This window comes from Tachypleus tridentatus, chromosome 4 (genome assembly GCF_004210375.1).
Source record: "Tachypleus tridentatus isolate NWPU-2018 chromosome 4, ASM421037v1, whole genome shotgun sequence".
NCBI classification, from domain to species: domain Eukaryota; kingdom Metazoa; phylum Arthropoda; class Merostomata; order Xiphosura; family Limulidae; genus Tachypleus; species Tachypleus tridentatus.
In genome coordinates, this window is record NC_134828.1 from 24,793,099 (window position 1) to 24,807,005 (window position 13,907).

Sequence of the window (13,907 nt, forward strand, 5' to 3'; positions counted from 1 at the left end):
TAAATGTTAAGATGAATTTGTAAAAATGCGTCAACTGGTAATTACCACATGGTAATCCGTTCACCATACTCGGAGAAGAATTTTACTCAATTAATTCCCGCTGCTTTCCAGCGAAGCTACGTGTAAAGGCGTGTGTGTTTTTTCTTATAGCAAAGCCACAAAGGGCTATCTGCTCAGCCCACCGAGGGGAATCGAACCCCTGATTTTAGCGTTGTAAATCCGGAGACATACCGCTGCATTAGCGGGGGGCTTATAAATGTCAAACATTGTCAGATTGAAAAAAGTGTGTGTTTTTATTATAGCAAAGCCACATCGGGCTATCTGTTGAGCTCACCGAGGGGAATCGAACCCCTGATTTTAGCGTTATAAATCCAGAGACATACCGCTGTACTAGCGGTGGGCAAAATGTGTTTTTTGTTGTAACAAAGCCACATCGGGCTATCTGCTGAGCCCACCGAGGGGAATCGAACCCCTGATTTTAGCATTGTAAATCTGGAGACATACCGCTGTACTATCGGGGGGCAACGTGTGAAGGCAAACATTAATAAACGGTTCACTTAACTCGTTACAGACTACATGGTAATATCTATAGTTTTAATATTTTTTATTTTTATCCAATACGATGTTGACGTGTTTTTTTTAATTAACCAGTAACTCTCACTGTACTTAAGATTATTTGATCACCCAGATATTTATTATGACTAAATAAAAATTACGTGCACATGCAAATCCGTTATAACATCCATAATGAAGTAACCCGTTTTTTGTTGTTTTTTTTTTACTTTGCGTTCGATGAATCGTACCTTTACGAAAGGGTGTGATCTATTGTTCTTGTTGGTCTGAAATTACGCACAAAGCTACACAGTGGGCTATCTGTGCTCTGCCCACCACGGGTATCGAAACCCGGTTTTTGCCGATGCGAGTCCGTAGACATAAAGCTGTGTCACTGGAGGGGGGTCGGTTGTGGTTTAATGCACCAATATATTGAATAATATATTCAAATGTTGACCTGTTTCTTTTTTTTTTTTCTAAGACGGAAGCATAAAGATAAAATATTGGGAAAGAAATAACGGATACTAATTTTACAAGATAAACTGTGTAGTTTGGAGGTTGTTTTTTTTTAAAATGGACTGATAATATCGACGAAGTATTTAATAAATGCACTGCTACACTTGGTAATAACACCTATACAGACGCACGCACACACATTAGTTCATTGCACTGAATATAACACTGCCTTATTTACTTATTTGTTTGAACTGGGCATGTTACAGAAGTTGCCAAAAACATTCGCTTCGTACTTTGTTACCGTAGATAGCACATAATTTTCAAAATGTCTAAGCCTCATCAAGCTATGAAGAAAATGGAAAAAAAAAAAATTAAATGCGAGACACTACTGTTTATTTATTTATTTATGTTTTTGTGGCAGCCGGACGCGAATCGTGATTAATCCGACTTACGTTACATAACTGACCACTTCTTCACGCCTTGTCCTTGGAAGAAGTGATTTTTGAAATGTTATTTTGAAAGGAAGTAATAGTCACGTGGCTAAACTACCACGAGTAGCGAGTGTGGTAACAGAAGTTGCTAGGGTTACAACAAGATGTTCAAAAGATGTTAGCGTAAAAGTAACTATTCACGTAGGCCTCACGTTGGTATGTTACATAAGCAGTAATATGTGTATAATATTATGTAAACGACATAAGGCTACGACATTTTGAGGAATGCATGTTATAATTCCAGAATCCTGTATTACGGGGGGCTGTTCAAAAAATACGCGGACTGACGTCATAAAACAAAATGTACTTTATTTAGAAGTTACAGGTCTGGGACCCCTTCAAAGTACTCTCCTCCCCAACGCACACACTTATCCCAACGGTGTTTCCACTTGTTGAAACAGTCCTGGTACGCTTCTTTTGTAATGTCCTCCAGCTCCTTCGTCGCATTTGCCTTAATCTCGGGAATCGTCTCAAATCTTCTTCCTTTCAAGGGTCTTGTGAGTTTGGGGAACAAGAAAACATCGCAAGGAGCAAGGTCAGGTGAGTAGTGGGGTGGGGAAGAACAGTGATCGAGTGTTTGGCCAAAAACTCACGAGTTTTTAAGGCTGAATTTCGCAGCAACGCGGTGCATCTTCAATTTTTCGGTCAAAATCTCGTAACAAGTTCCAACTGATATCCCACACTCTTCAGCAAGCTCCCTGACAGTCAGACGTCGATTTGCCCGCACCAGGGTGTTGATTTTGTCGACGTGTGGGTCGTCAGTTGACGTGGAAGGACGTCCAGGACGCTCATCATCTTCAATGGACTGTCGACCATCCTTAAAACATTCATGCCACTTGAAACATGCCGTACGCTTCATAGCAACATCACCGTAAGCCGTGTTAAGCATAGCAAAAGTTTCAGTCGCAGATTTTCCAAGTTTAACACAAAATTTCACAGCAAGTCGTTGCTTCTTCAGGTCATTCATTCTGAAATCCGCCAAACGAAAAAAATCGCACTTCACTTAAAACCGCGTAGCTAATACACAAATGAAGATATCTGCAATCGGGAAATGGCGTCGTAATCAGCTGATCTGTGCGAACCTAGCAACACCAAGTGGATTCCCCTGGAACCAACTGGAGCCGCGCAATTCAAACAGTCCGCGTATTTTTTGAACAGACCTCGTATTGTTATCCATAATTAAAACGTTACGATATTTGTAAAAATTATGTCCAATTCTAATAATAATAATAACGTTATTGTTAGTATAGAAATGGGATGAATGTGTTGAATATTTTAGTTTCATGGAACATCACACGTTCTGGCGAAATTTTTCGGAATGCCAATCTGTCCCCGTTTTTAGAATATAACTAAATGAATACAAAGGACTATAAGTTATTACGTCATAATTTATTTATGTTAAATGAGGTATTGACCGATAGGTGTAAAGTATAGCGAAAACATCTTTTAGTATTTTAAATTAAATCATAATTTTAGTTTTTAATTTAGAATTTCGATCCAGGTCGACAGTAAATTCGTCTACAATTTTTTAACATACCGCGAAAATAACACTAAGATAAACAAACAGAAAAAAACTTATATGCAGTTTTTTACTAATTATGTGCTAAGTTAAGTTACGTACTGAATCACATATAACAACAAACACGTATCAAATAACTTTAAACAACAGTATCGTGTACTCACGTTGAATCCTCTGAACCAACGTAATTGGTTTCTTCGGTTGTCGGAGTTAAATCTTTTAGAGGGCGCTCGTTCTGGTCTAATAATTCCAACTTAAAACCTCCCTAATAATAAAAATGTAAAAATAAAAAAAATAATTATATCTTAAAACAGCGAGCACCAAATACAGTTAAAAAAATAATGAATGTTTTTCTTACTTATAAACGTTTTCTTACTGCGTCGAATTCCCAACTAGAAACACTAATTAAGCAATTATTACGTACACTGACTCACTTTAAAATTGTTTGTTTTTTTAAATTTCGCGCAAAGCTACACGAGGGCTATCTGCGGTACTCGTCCTTAATTTAGCAGTGTAAGACCAGAGGGAAGGCAACTAGTCATTACCACCCACCGCCAACTGTTAGATTACTCTTTTAGTTACGAATAGTGGGATTGACCATAACATTATAACGCCCCCACGGCTGAAAGGGTGAGCTTGTTTGGTGAGACAGGGATTCGAACCCGTGACCCTCAGATTACGAATCGAGTACCTTAACCACCTGGCAATGCTGGGCCCTTTAAAATCGTATATTTAGCTATAACATATGCATTAGTTTTGGCAAGTAGTTTTAAAATGTATAAAAATTTCTAAATTACACTTGCTTTTCAAGTGTACTAAACAAGTAAACCTGTTTATGCATACCTCTAACATTAAAAAATACACGAAAATCAAGATCTAATTAAACATTACTGGCTGACAATAATATTTAGTTTGCGCCACAAACTAGACATCTCCGCCAATATAACAACACATCAATATTATCTGAACACTATATTGATACCATTTATAGAAGTATAACAATATACTAGTTTATCCGGGAGCGGCTTAATGGTTGGTGTACCCGTATTGTAAATCCAAAGGTTCAGGGTTTGTGTCCCGTAGCCACAAAAATGCACCCTGTAATTTGGTGCTGTGTGTACACTATAAGTGTGCCGTTTAAATCTTACTATTCAATCAACCAATTATAGCCTAAGAAGTGACCGTGGTTGCTTCTAATTAGCTGCCTTTTTTCTAATTTATCATTTTAAATTAAGGACGGACATGCACAAATGGCCTTACGCGTAGTTTTTCGGGAGTATTCTGAGCAAAACAAACCAGTTTCACCAAATCAACGATGTCCTCTCAGTGGGACTTCCTTCTCAGTGGTAGAACGTGATGTATGAGTAAATAAACCACCATTATTACATTAGCGCCACCTGCAGCTGTACAACAAAAACTACGAAATTTTAGCTAGTCGAGAAAAATTAATTTATCCACAGAAAATTAAGGTCTTTGCTACTGAACATCAAAGAGATTTGGTTTACAATTCGAGCATGAATTATCACCAAGTAACAGAAGTCACCTGTAACATATAGGTACTAACAGTAACTCACACGTCCTGTTCACATGGTAACACACTGTTCATGTAGACACTACCCGTTCGTGACGAATTTTATTACAAAATTCCCGGTACAGGTCTTTCGATGGAGAGAGAATTTGTAATGGATTTTCTCCCCCAGACTTCATTTCCTCAGATACCCTAATGTTCCTATCCAATGTATACTCGTCTAATTCATTCCCACTAGAGGTGTTTGTTTCAGAATTACATTCAAAATTACACAAGGGCTATCTGCATAAAGCTGATCCTAACTGGATCAGTGGGCACTGACTGTCACTATTATAGCACACCCACGTTCCCAGTGTACGAAGTACATTCTTCTGGTAAAGTTCCGTAAGTTCTGAACGTTCAGTAGAGCACGCTAGTCACTGTTGTAAGGATGCAAAGATGTCATCATATTAGCATGACGCAATCGTCATGAGACACACGATGGTATTGTATCACTCACGTCAAGAAAACAACAACAAACTACCATATAAAACTAATATAATTATATTTTATTTAGAACAGAATAAGTAATACTTTAATATTGAACAGTCGCATCAAGTGAGTTTACAACTCTTATGATAAACACACACGCACTTATATATTTACTTTCTCTTGATTTAATAATAAATAAAAGTGATAACCTAGAATTAGGGATCCGGTATGGCCAGGTGGTCAAGGTACTCGATTCGTAAACTGAGGGTCGCGATTCGAATCCCCATCACACCCAGCAGGCTTGCCCTTGTAGCCGTTATAATGGTACGGTCAATCTCACTACTCGTTGGTAAAAGAGTAGCCCAAGAGTTGGCAGTGGGTGGTGATGATTAGCTGCCTTCCCTCTAATCTTACACTACAAAATTAGGAACGGCTAGCTCACATAGCCTTCGTGTAACTTCGCACGAAATTCAAAAAACAAACCTAGAACTAACTGAAAATGGTCAAGGAGGAAGAGGTCTCGTGCACCTGATCCTCCTGGGTATTCAAAAATTAACACACCTAATGATCCACACAAAAGAAGCGGAAATGGTCAACCGTCAAGATCCTCATAGAAGTACTGTTTACTGGTCAACAGTAAAAGTATGGTGTTAATAGTAAAAGTTTTACTAAAGGTACTGTATGGTAGCCAATAGTAAAGGTTTTACTAAAACTATTGTATGATGGTCAATAATAAAAGTTTTAATAAAGTATTGTACAGTGGTCAACAATAAAGTATTTAACAATAAATATTTCAGTGAAAGTATGGTGTTTTAATAGAACTACTCTATAGTAGTCAAATAAAGATTTTAATACAAGTGCAATATAGTGGCCAACAATAACTGTTTTAATAGAACTACTCTATGGTAGTCAACAATAAAGGTTTTACTAAAAGTACAGTATAGTGACCAACAATAAATGTTTCATTAAAGTGTTCTACAATGGTCAATCATCGAAGACGTTATATTTTAAGTAATAAATTAATCAAATTTACCATAAATTCTCAAGCTAAGTAAACAGTACAGCAGATGGTTAGTGTTATGATTGGCATGTATAGTTGTTTTTGCAAAACTGTAACCAAGATATACCCTTCAAAACAAGAAACGCAAAAGGGATATTTTTGTTATTTTAAAGAGAAATATATGTAATAACGTTACAAGCTCAGAGTATGTGATGTTACACGTGTTAAGGCACTGATTTTCAGACCAAAATGACAATGAAAGTTGTGCACTTTGAAAACGGAGGAAAACATCGGATTTTTCGCCAAAACGCATGCGTGTCCAATAAATTTGTTTGAGAGATCTGCATGTTCTGCAAGTGCAACATGTGCAAAATCCTTATAAAAGTGACGGGTTCTCGGTTTCCATAGCTCAGTGTTAAGCCACCGACACGCAATACAGTTTCATCAAGACTGACTGAAGCACAACGCAACAACGCCATTGGTCGCTTGGAAGCAAGCGAATCTCGATCAGATGTTGCCAGAGCTGTGAATGTCCACCCAAGCACCATCACAAGGCTATGGAATCGTCACCAACAACATGGATCAACTCGTGACCGTCCACGATCTGGCAGACCTCGTGTGACCACGCCCGCACAAGATCTCAACATCCGGTTACGTCACCTTCGGGATAGGACCACCACTGCGACGTCTACTGCCTCAACCATACCAGGGCTACGTAGGATTTCCGATCAGACCGTACGCAACCGTCTATGAGATGCAGGAATCCGACCTCGACGTCCAGTCAGAGGCGTCATCCTCACCCAGCAACATCGTCAAGCACGGCTGCAGTGGACTCGGGCACATCGGGTATGGCCTCATCGACGATGGAGGCATGTTTAGTTCAGCGATGAATCACGTTTTATGCTTCGTAGGCAGGATGGAAGGACCCGTGTTTACCGTCGCCGAGGTGAACGTTTTGCAGCAAACTCTGTGCAGGATGTTGACAGATTTGGTGGCGGCAGCGTCATGATGTGGACTGCCATCGCCTACAATGCCAGAACAGACCTTTTGCACATTCGAGAGAATCTTACGGCTCAACGATACGTCGACGAGATTCTTAGGCCCCATGTGCAACCCATCATGGTGAACGTCAACGACGTTTTTCAACATGACAACGCCCGTCCTCACACAGCCCGACTCACCACTGTCTTCTTGAGACACCACAACATCAACGTTCTTCCCTGGCCCTCCAGGTCACCAGATTTAAACCCCATCGAACATCTTTGGGACGAGTTGGACCGACGTCTGCGACGGCGACAACCTCAACCGCAGACTCTATCTCAGCTTGCAGCAGCTTTGCAGGCTGAGTGGACAGCCATTCCACAGGATGTGATTCGTCATCTCATCGCTTCCATGGGCAGGAGATGCCAAGCAGTTATTGATGCTCACGGGGGGGGCATACTCGTTATTGACGTTGAGTGACGTTAAACTTCAACTAGTGAGCGTGGACTTCGCCTTTGTAGACTTTGGATGTTCAGCAGTGAATGTGCAAAGTTTCACACATGTCATACAAAACTACCCGGAATAAACTTGTTAACAATTTGTCTCATATTTTACCTTTTGCCTTTCTTTTTTTGAAGAGTATATTAATTAGCCAGAGGTTTCGTTAGACTGTTTTTCTCATCATATTTACTTTTAAAAAGTTTTGATCACGCATATCCATCTTACGTGACTGTATGAGTAGTTTTTGTAATAAATTAACTGTGTGTCAATTTTCCATAAATAATGTTTGAAATACAGAGGAATGGTTTGTTTTACTTTTAACTTCGCGCAGCGCTACTGGAGAACTATCTGCGCTAGCCGTCCCTAATTGAGCAGTGTAAGACTAGACGGAAGGCAGCTAGCCATCACCACCCACCGCCAACTCTTGGGCTACTCTTTTACCAACGAATAGCGAAATTGACCGTCACATTATAACGTCCCCACGGCTGAAAGGGGGAGCACGTTTGGTGTGACGGGGATTCGAACCCGCGACCTTTGGACTACGAATCAAATGCCTTAACCACCTGTCCGTGCCGGGCCTAACACAGAGGAGGAAGAGAGAGCGAGGACTATAATAAATGTTATTTCTGGTGATATTCAAAATTCCAGTGGGAGGTGAATCCAACAAAGACAGCAATATGCTGATATTCCCTGCCCCAGTTTCAAAGACAAAAATAGTGAAAATCTTTATGTTTAACATCTCTACATTTTTTGTACTTTACATTAATATTGATTCCACTTTCGTTATTGGAATTTCATTATCGAACTTATTGTTACACGTATTTCATTATCGAACTCATTGTTACACGTGTTGTTGTTACCAGATGTCCTTGTTTGTGGCAATTACCATACGACAAGAACGTAGTATTAGTAATTTAAATATGTGTCTGTCTGGTTCGCTGTTGTGGGGAACTTGGGAGGGTCAGATGCTACTTAAACCTCTTCCTCCAGTTAAGGGTGATTATTTGTTTCTTTGTATCCATTGCGAACGCCCTAACCATCAGGCCCATTAAGGATCCCCTAAGAAACGCCGCAATTTTTGTTTTCGTTTAATCCAGAAATAAAATAAGACAATTATTTAAACAAATAAAACCGGTAAAAAATATTGTTTTAAAACAAGTTGTGTAAACACACAAGCTTAAAACTAGTTTATACAAAGAGTGCAAGTTTGTTAAATAAAACTCAATGTTTTTTTCTTCAGAAACTGTGGTATGTACTGGAGAAATTTTGACATTTTGTCAATAAATTTTTAAAAAATCTGGCCTTTATTCTCCAGACAATAATGCTAAAATAATAGTAGTAATATTACTAAAATAATAGTAGTAATATTACTGGCACTTTCTTTACACTAATGTTTGTTTTTGGATATTCGCGCAAAGCTACACGAGGACTATCTGTATTAATCCTCCATAATTTATTAGTGTAAGACTAGAGGGAAGGCAGCTAGTCTTCACCACTCACCGCCAACTCTTGGGCTTCTCTTTTACTAACGAATAGTGGGATTGACTGTTACTTATACTGCCCCCAAAGCTGAAGGGATGAGCATGTTTGTTGTGACGGGGATTTGAACTCCCGGCCCTCAGATTACGAATCCAGCACCCTAACCATGCTGGGCCTTCTTTACACTAACGTTGTACATTTAACGTGTTTGTATTCTTCAAAAAAACGATTTACTTTTAAATGATAAAACGCCACACTTGTTGTAATAACCTATTTAATAAATAAAGTAGGCCTAACAGAGGCGTAGCTAGGGTTTTCAGCGCCAGGGGACAAAGTCAGTTTTTGCGCCCCCTCGTGACAAAAAATGTAAGCCATAATTCCTAATTATATAACATCAATTTGGCGCCCCCACCCTCGATGCTGCGCCCGGGGACAGATGTATCCCCTTGCCCCCCCCCCTAGCTAAGCCACCGAGGCCTAACTACAAAGTCAATCATAAACAAAAATCTAAGGACTATGCAATATATCAACGTGAGCGAGCATTTCATAAATACTGCAGAAAACTGGTTTAATGAACGATTTATAAAAATAAAGGAATCAAAACCAACAGCTTCGTAAAAATTTGAAACAACAAGAAACAAAGTAGTGTAAAAAAAGTCCGGTGTCAGCAGTGATGTTGTCTTCCAATAATGACATTGGCAAAAAATGTAAATGTTTAAGAACAGAACACTAAAAATAACATGGATGATGAAGTCTGATAAAAACTAACCCAATAATAATTGAAAGTTTGAATTTCATATTTTTGTATATTTTCAAACTTTGAACGATTTTTGGGGTAATTTTTATTATGCATAAACATCTTAAAATTAACAGTTACATGAACTGTTCCCCTTTTTGTTAGAAACGCAGAGCCACATTTACCCATTCTTTTATTGTCACTGTTGTCACTATAATCCAAAGTGTTATTTCTGATTATATTTTATAGGTATATCCCTTTGAATTATAGATTTCCGAGAGGCCCGGCATGGCCAAGCGCGTAAGGCGTGCGGCTCGCAATTCGAGGGTCGCGTGTTCGAGCCCGCGTCGCGCTAAACATGCTTGCCCTCCCAGCCGTGGGGACATTATAATGTGACGGTCAATCCCACTATTCGTTGGTAAAAGAGTAGCCCAAGAGTTGGCGGTGGGTGGTGATGACTAGCTGCCTTCCCTCTAGTCTTACACTGCTAAATTAGGGACGGCTAGCACAGATAGCCCTCGAGTAGCTTTGTGCGAAATTCCAAAAACAAACAAAAAAATATAGATTTCCGAGCTGTCTAACCGGATTCGAACCAGTCGAGCGCCCTAACCACATTGCCTTACTACTTAAAACTTCATTCTGCCCTTTATAAAACTGTCCATTGGTCAGTCCACTTGAATGTTTTTCTCATGTTTATTTGTCACCTCTATGCGCGTTTTACGCAAAGTTCTGTCGTATTTATTACTTAATAAAGTGGATGTTCTGATTTACGCTGTTTTAAAATAAAAGCTTTAAAAAATGGGTGTTTCAATCCTTCCCGGCTCGGCATGGCCAGGTGGTTAAGGTACTCGACTCGTGATCCGAGGGTCGTGGGCTCGAATCCTCGTCACACCAAACATACTCGTCCTTTCAGTCGTGGGGGCGCTATAATGTGACGGTCGATCCAACTACCGTTGATATTCGTTGATAAAAGAGTATCCCAAGAGTTGGCGAAGAGTTAGCAGTGGGTGGTAATGATTAGCTGCCTTCCCGCTAGTCTTACACTGCTAATTAGGGACAACTAGTGCAGATAGCCCTCGAGTAGCTTTGCGCGAAAGTCAAAATCAAACAAACAAACAATTCTTCCCAGTTTTATTATTAAAAAACATTATGACCAAAACTAGAAGTAAAATGAATAACCTTATGGATTTACCAACTACAGAAGGAGTTATCCTTAACCTATTTCTGTTATCTGATGAAAATAGTTTATATCTTGTCGTGAATACGTTAGACCTCACAAAAAAATATCATTATAAGTTACATTTAGTTTAAATTTCCCAACCTTTTCAGGCACCCCTAGAACACTGAAAACAACAATATAATTCAATTTCAAATACCACATGTTCACTGCCACATGACTACATGAATTATCGTTGTATTAGCGAGCCAGTTAATTAATTGCAACTGAAAACAGTTTCGCCTTCGCCCTCAGTCTTTTCTAATGTAGGTCACTCTAGCGGTTCCAATTAGAACACTGGACTGGTTGCTCCACTTTTTAACAAGTGTTTAACAAGTTAAAGCGAAATGGTGGTGGTGGGGGATATTCAATAAACAGGTAGAACCTTTTGAAGTTACATTAGGTTAAAATAGGAGTATATAACGGAGATCATTGGCATAATTTTGATTTTTAGAATTTGTGTGTGTGTGGGGTCAGTTTCTGTAGTTGAGGTATCTGGGTTGTTCTGTCTACAATATAAATATCTCGGGTACAATAGTGACCACTGATTACGAGTAAATCACTGAAAAATAAAAGTTTTATTATTGATGCAATTTGAGGATGGCATTTCCTTGTCGTTGGAAAAGTGAGGGGACATATTCCCCCCGTATAATAGACAAGAGAATCAGTCGGTTCTTCCCACGAGATCGGTAAAGACTGATATACTACCCCTTTCTGAGTATCACTTGTGAACTTGACAAAATCGGCTCCGTTTTAATTGGTTCTACTGGAGACTAATTTTGTGTAATTTGTTTCAAAACTATTCAACTCTATTAGATCGTTACAAAACTACAAGATATGTTAGAAATATATTTTTGAAGGAAGGAATTACTAATAATCTCAAAACATTTTACTTTCTTTGTCTTGAAAAGTCTTTAACGGATCAAACAAAACTTGAAATTTTGGTTAGAACTTAATATTTTATTTCATATTTTTGCGCTAAACTAACTGCTGTCTCTTTAACTTTGCGCTAAATAATAAGTGTTCGTATAAATAAAAATATTACCTTGTGAGGATAGGCGAGGTGCCACGTCACGTTGATTGGTACACCCGTAGGTAATGACGTAACAGTATCACCTGATAAAAAATCAACAAAAAACATAACCTAAACAAATTAATGTATTTTTTACCGGACACACACTTTCCTTTAAATAGTATATCATGAAACTGACACCAGTTTCCATAGCGGTGACGTACTGATATTATTAATGTAACAAAAGATTATGGAAATTTATTATCACATGAGATGTACTCTGGTGTTTCTAAGGAGTGAATAAATACCCTGTTAAAAGCTTTATAAAACGAGCCATGAAAGGTAGTAAATGATATTGCTGTTTGTCACTTGATATTGTTATTAATATAGAAAATTTAATTTGGAATATTGTGTCGTTTTAATTAGTTTTTCTTCTTCTTCTGGTTCACTTTATCGATTCCATTGTTTGAACTAATTAATGCTGATACTTATGTTTTATTGTTCATTAAAATTAGTATCAAGTCCTGACCAGTCATGTGTTTATTAGCTGTGTTTACGGTACGTCCTAATTCTACTTCAAGTGTTGTTGCAGTTTAATCAATCGTTTGTTTGTTTTTTAACAATGGTTGTAACGACATGTTACTTTAGACCGTTAGAACGTTAAACCTAAATAAGTTTATCACGTTGAAAGCTTAAAATAGTGTAGTAGAGAATGATCGCACCACTAACCAAAACGTTCTAATAAATAATCGTCCTTATCGTGTAACGGATTCACTATTATATATTTATTCTAATATCGACGTTTGTGTAAGTTAAATTTCTATTTAGAAATGCATGTAACTTATATTGTTCAATACGCACTGCGAAATTCTCGCTTATTCACTCTAGTTGTAGAAAATTCTCGAACGTGAGAATCGATAATGTATTGTGTGTGCATGAACTAATACTAATGATTATCGGTATTGTTGTCTCAGCTGAGCTCCCAGTGGCACAGCGGTATGTCTGCAGACTTACAACTCTAGAAACTTGGTTTCGATACCCGTGGTGGACAGAGCACAGACAGCTCATTATGTAGCTTTGTACTTTATTCCAAACAAACAAGTCTTAGCTGAAATTTCTATAACATGTCTTCTCAAGCTTCTAAAAGGTAACTGATACAACGCGGAAAAAAGTTTAATATTGTTGGTTTGCTACAGTCAGTATAAACTTTGGAAACTATAATGGTGATTAACGCTTATTAATCTGGAAACTACAGATATTTGACCAGGAACGTTCGTAGATTTCGACCATTACGAATCGTTTAACTTCAGTGAATTAACTTCGGACTTTAGTATTCCTACGAAGACGTTATATAACTTCAGCGGAAAAAAAATTAACGTGTTAAGAAGCTAGCTAGCTTCTCGTTAAGTGAAGTGTACTTATGTATCAACACAGAATTAATTCGCTCATCTTGAACTGTCGAAAAAATATTCAGTTTCAATGTTAGTAATAACTGATATTATAAATTGTATAGTTGTTTGTATATTAAAATATATGTGCGTTAAGAAAGAAAGGTGTGTATATTAATCTTGTTGGCATGTATCATAAGTCTGATATATATAGCGACATTTAATTAACTTCTAAATTCAAATTACAATTTAACTATGTTTCGGGATATTTGAAATCGTAATACGCAGCAAAGTAAATCGGAAATTCATCCGAGATAAAATATAACACGTAATTGTAAGATCTGTAATTTGTGATTTAAAAAAAAACTTTCTTTAGTTCTATCATGTGTGTAAAACGAAAAACAGATTTTTGTGTTATTAAGAATATTAGTAAAAACAACAAGAATGTTTGTTACAAATATCTCTGTTGCACCTGAAAAAAACAAAGGCCCAGCATGGCCAGGTGGTTAAGGCACTCAACTCGTAATCTGAGGGTCGCGGGTTCGAGTCCCCGTCACACCAAACATGCTCGCCCTTT

The 13,907-nt window shown here is 38.1% G+C and overlaps 1 protein-coding gene across 2 annotated transcripts in view; it reads right to left on the reverse strand.

Annotated features, from left to right (window-relative positions):
* The window catches only part of LOC143248691 (uncharacterized), an 82,965-nt gene that overhangs the window by 44,235 nt on the left and 24,823 nt on the right, over positions 1–13,907 (reverse strand). The window contains exons 2-3 of one of the 2 annotated variants that reach the window (XM_076497307.1): positions 11,976–12,046; positions 3,183–3,283 (exon numbers count right to left, since the gene is read on the reverse strand). In XM_076497307.1, coding sequence (XP_076353422.1) covers positions 3,183–3,283; positions 11,976–12,046 — 172 coding nt within the window. The remainder of the gene's footprint in view (positions 1–3,182; positions 3,284–11,975; positions 12,047–13,907) is intronic. The other variant, XM_076497308.1, reaches the window with a different exon arrangement.